At 45.5% G+C, this 4,685-nt stretch overlaps 1 protein-coding gene across 1 annotated transcript; it reads left to right on the forward strand.

The window, feature by feature from the left end:
- Positions 1-266: 266 nt before the first annotated feature.
- On the forward strand, positions 267-2,114 carry LOC306939323 (rab proteins geranylgeranyltransferase component A 1-like; the record flags this gene model as incomplete). The annotated part of the gene is made up of 1 exon (XM_079523911.1): positions 267-2,114. The coding sequence occupies one exon, from the start codon at positions 267-269 to the stop codon at positions 2,112-2,114; it is 1,848 nt and encodes a 615-aa protein (XP_079380037.1).
- Positions 2,115-4,685: the final 2,571 nt, after the last annotated feature.

Raw genomic sequence — 4,685 nt, forward strand, 5'->3', positions numbered from 1 at the left:
CTTGAGGCACAATACGAGTAAGTCAACACCAATGGCCCTCATCCCCTCGGTAATCGATAAAGAAGATTGTCATGTCCATAGTGAGTTCTGTGTCAGCCATGTCCAAATATGGAGTCCATGGTGTCAGACAATGTCAATGCTAACCATGACAACCTGGACTCAATAAATTAAGCTAAGTAGTCTGGAATCATGGGATGCACGCACATAAGTCCACTCTCCGACTGGAACCCCCACAGACCACGTGACTTTACCACCGTGACAACATCATGGATGCTGAGAATCTACCATCGGAATTTGATGTTGTCATTTTGGGTACGGGGCTTGCCGAGTCCATTGTGGCAGCAGCATGTGCCAGAGTTGGACAACGGGTGTTCCATCTCGACAAGAGGAGTTACTATGCAGGGAACTGGGCTAGCTTCACCTTCAACAACCTCCTGGCCTGGATCCAAGAATATAACAATGGGGGCCAGATAAACGAGGCAGTCCATGATTGGTCTGGCCTGATAGAGGAAGGAGAGGAAGCCATCTGTCTGTCATCTACAGATTCTGCTCCCATCAGCAACGTCCAGGTGTTCTGTTACGCCAGTGAGGAGGACGAGGAAGTGACAAAGACTTCTGGTGCTTCAAACAGCACAGAAGAATCGGTGGGAGGACGTGGCAATGATGACTGCACCACAGAAACCACAGACCCAGGAACTGGGAACACCCAAGAACCGACATCAGTAAGACCCACAGAACAGGTTACGGAGACAGAGCAGGAGGGGCCCGAGGGCAGCCAGTCCCCCCAGTCCCCGCCCTCTCCTGTTGAGAACCAATCAGAGCCAACCAGGAAGATCACCTATGCTTGGCTATTGAAAGAAGGACGACGATTCAATATTGATTTGGTGTCAAAGCTGATGTATTCTCGTGGCCCATTGGTGAACCTGCTCATCAAGTCAAATGTCAGCCGCTATGCAGAGTTCAAGAACCTCACCAGGATTCTCACCTATGTGAATGGCCGAGTTGAACGGGTTCCATGTAGCAGAGCGGATGTTTTTGCTAGTAAACAGCTGAGTGTGGTGGAGAAGAGGATGCTGATGAAGTTTCTAACTTTCTGTTTGGACTACCAGGATCAACCACGGGAATACCAAGCATTTGCTAAGCGTCCGTTTGCGGAGTTCCTCCGAACCCGGAAGCTGACGGATAACCTGCAACACTTCCTGCTTCACTCCATCTCCATGGTAAAGGAAGACACGCCCACAGAGGAGGGCCTGGCATCCACACGTCACTTCCTGCAGTGCCTGGGTCGCTATGGCAACACACCCTTCCTGTTCCCACTGTACGGTCTGGGCGATATCCCCCAGGGTTTCTGTAGGATGTCTGCCGTGTTTGGAGGGATCTACCGTCTCTGCCAGTCCATCCAGTGTCTGGTGATCGACAAAGACAAAAGGTGCAAAGCCGTGATTGACAGCCGCGGGCAGCGAATCAGCTGTAGCCATGTTGTGGTGGAGGACGGTTACGTCGAGGGGCTGAAGTCAAGGGCCACACCCACTAGTGCCATTTCCAGAGCCATTCTGATCACGGATAGTTCTGTTCTTCCCAGCGAATCAGACCAACAGGTATCTTTAGTGTCAGTTCCACCTGTAGAACCCGGTGGTCCGGTGGTGAGGCTGGTAGAACTCTGTTCCTCCACCATGACATGTATACCTGGAACCTATCTAGTCCATCTCACCTGTCCATCAGTTGGCTCTGCCTACCAAGACCTATTCCCTGTGGTTACCAGAATATTCCAAACACCAGAGTGCCGAGATCAAGAGGGCCGTCCGTCTGTCCTGTGGTGCATGTATTTCAACATGGCTGACAGCTCAGCGGTGGAGGAAGGGAGTTATGACCTGCCACCCAACGTGCATGTCTGCTCCAGTCCAGACGCCTCCCTGGGACACCAGCACCCCATAGCCCTGGCTGAGAGCATCTTCCAGAAGATTCTTCCAGGGGAGGAGTTCTGTCCCCGGGCTCCAAACCCTGAAGACATAATTTACGACAGAGACAACTCCCCACCGGGGCAGGAGGATGTGGAGGAGCTGAAAGAGGGAGATGAGGAGAGGGAGGACGAGAGGCTTCAGGTTGAGGAGTGACCACACACACACACACACACGGGAGTATTCGAGGAAGGATATTGCTTTTCCTGGGTTACCAACACCCAGGCAAAACCTCATGCTTGGTGACTTCGCCGTGGGTTCTGTGGAGACATTAAAGGGATAGTTGACCCATAAATAATAATAATAATAATAATAATACATTTTTTGTCGCATTCCTAAGCCAATCATGAATTAAGAACACCTTGAATGCCCGGATGTAGTTGGAACCTGTAAATCAGCGCGCCCAGCGATTTGCAGCTTCAGAGCCCATTTCAAGTAGGGTGGGACGATATGGGTACCTCACGATACGATATATATTGCGATATTAGGCCCTCGATAACGATAATATCTCGATATATTGCGATATTTGCGATATATCGATATATTGTATGAAATTTCATCAACCACCAATCACGATATCTGCAACTACAAAATACTTGGAACTGAAAAAACACTATTTTCTGTAGTGGTTGCACCACTCAATCACTAAATGAATACTCAATAAACTCCACCTTTGCCTCATACCCTCATCATAATACCTCACAAACACCACCAACTGACCATTATCACTGGTATCATCATAATGCCTCACAAACACCACCAACTGACCATTATCACTGGTATCATCATAATACCTCACAAACACCACCAACTGACCATTATCACTGGTATCATCATAATACCTCACAAACACCACCAACTGACCATTATCACTGGTATCATCATAATGCCTCACAAACACCCCCAACTGACCATTATCACCATCCAGTAATTCAGTACTTCTGGTTGCTGTGGAATCTGAGAGTGGGATTTGTTTTATTTTAGCTGTCATTTCCTCCTTTTCTAAACACTTCATTATGAACAACATTTCAAATTTCATTTTTTTTTAATTTTTTTCGATATCGATATTTTAATAAGCGATGTTGATTATTTATCGCGGGAGGATGTATTGATATATATCGCAATATCTATATTTCAGCACACCCATAATTTCAAGGTGGCACGGTGCCATCTTGGAAGTAGCTAGATGTAGCCAAAAAACCCTTTGGAGGATCGACAGCAACCAGAGCTATATGATTACTTCTAACGCAACTAGCGACGGGACCGCGATGGGCCGTCAAAAACACAATCTTTGGTTAGAATTAGTAGTTTAAAATTGATGTGTTGATTTTATTATGGTATTTACCATAGGCAATATGCCAATATTGTTATAAAAATCACACCCGTGTGAACTGAGTGGTGTAAGGTCTGTCTGACGTAATGAAATCATGTCTGACGTAATGAAATCACACCCGGGCTTTGTTTGTGCAGAAAAAATGAGCATGGTTGCTATGTTCACCCTGTTCACCCGGGTGTGATTTCATTACGTCATTACAACAGGGTGAACATAGCAACCATGCTCATTTTTTCTGCACAAAAAAGCCAGTTGTAGGAGTGGTTTACACCACTCAAAAAAAAGTGAGCACCCGCAACTGCAGCTTTTAATATTTTATGAGGACTTGGTTTCAATAAATGAGTCCAGTACATTTTACAGGGTTCTAACTGTCTAACAGACCCAAAATGTGATTTATTCATTATGATCAGTTTGAAAAGTAGAAATATAGGCCTCCTACTTATAGCTGCCTCCTTCCAATAAAAGCCCGGTATCAGAATCGGTTGAGACAAATAAAAGCCCCGGATTATAAATGAGGATTTACGGTAAATCAAGTTTATGGACTTTTAATGTTTGTTTAGGGCAAACATCGACGACATGAGACGCCATGGGGCCGATATAAATGCAGTGGGCGCCCCTCACTTCACACAAGTGTAATTTGTGAGGGGCGCTAGCAGCTCCTATGTCCAGCTTTTAGTGTGCGTGTAAACACAAACTTTGTCCTAACCCAAACATTAAAAGGCCATTGATAATGAATGGCCATTTTTACGTCATTGTCCCAACACAAACATTAAATGCCATTGATAATGAATGGTCAGTTTTGAGTGTTTGTGTAAACACAAACATTAAAAGCTGGACATAGGATGTGATTGGCCGGAAGGAGATCATCTGTAACCCTAGTTACGAACTAGTAATAGAGAATACAGAATACAGGTAGTAGTGATCAATAGTGTATATGTCAATAACTGGACTAGTATCAGAAGCACTCTAGTGTTTTTAAGAGCCAGTGATGCATATCAATAATGACACAGGCAACAATAAATTGAATTTGTTATGTGGCCACTTATTATTGCAAAATATGAACATAGGAAATATTACAACAACTGCAGTATATGAAAAATATGAAACCAATGAGAACAAACCAAAGTTTTTGGTTTGTTCTTGTTGGGGCCCTTTTATCTGAATCGACAGTGTTTGGTCTTTGTCCTACCACACAGCCCATGAGGGAGGGGAAATCACCATCAGTGCCCAGACTCGGATCTGTAGCTCGCCACCCAGTATGCACTGAGAATCTATCTGGGGAATCGTTGTTGGATCGTTGGGTTTGGAGTCTCACATGCACCTGGGCTACTCGATGGATGAGAAGGGAAGCGCTGTCCTCTTCTCCACAGGGGATGAAGTTGGGAATCCAAATC

This window comes from Electrona antarctica (genome assembly GCF_951216825.1).
Source record: "Electrona antarctica genome assembly, chromosome: 16".
Classification (NCBI taxonomy): domain Eukaryota; kingdom Metazoa; phylum Chordata; class Actinopteri; order Myctophiformes; family Myctophidae; genus Electrona; species Electrona antarctica.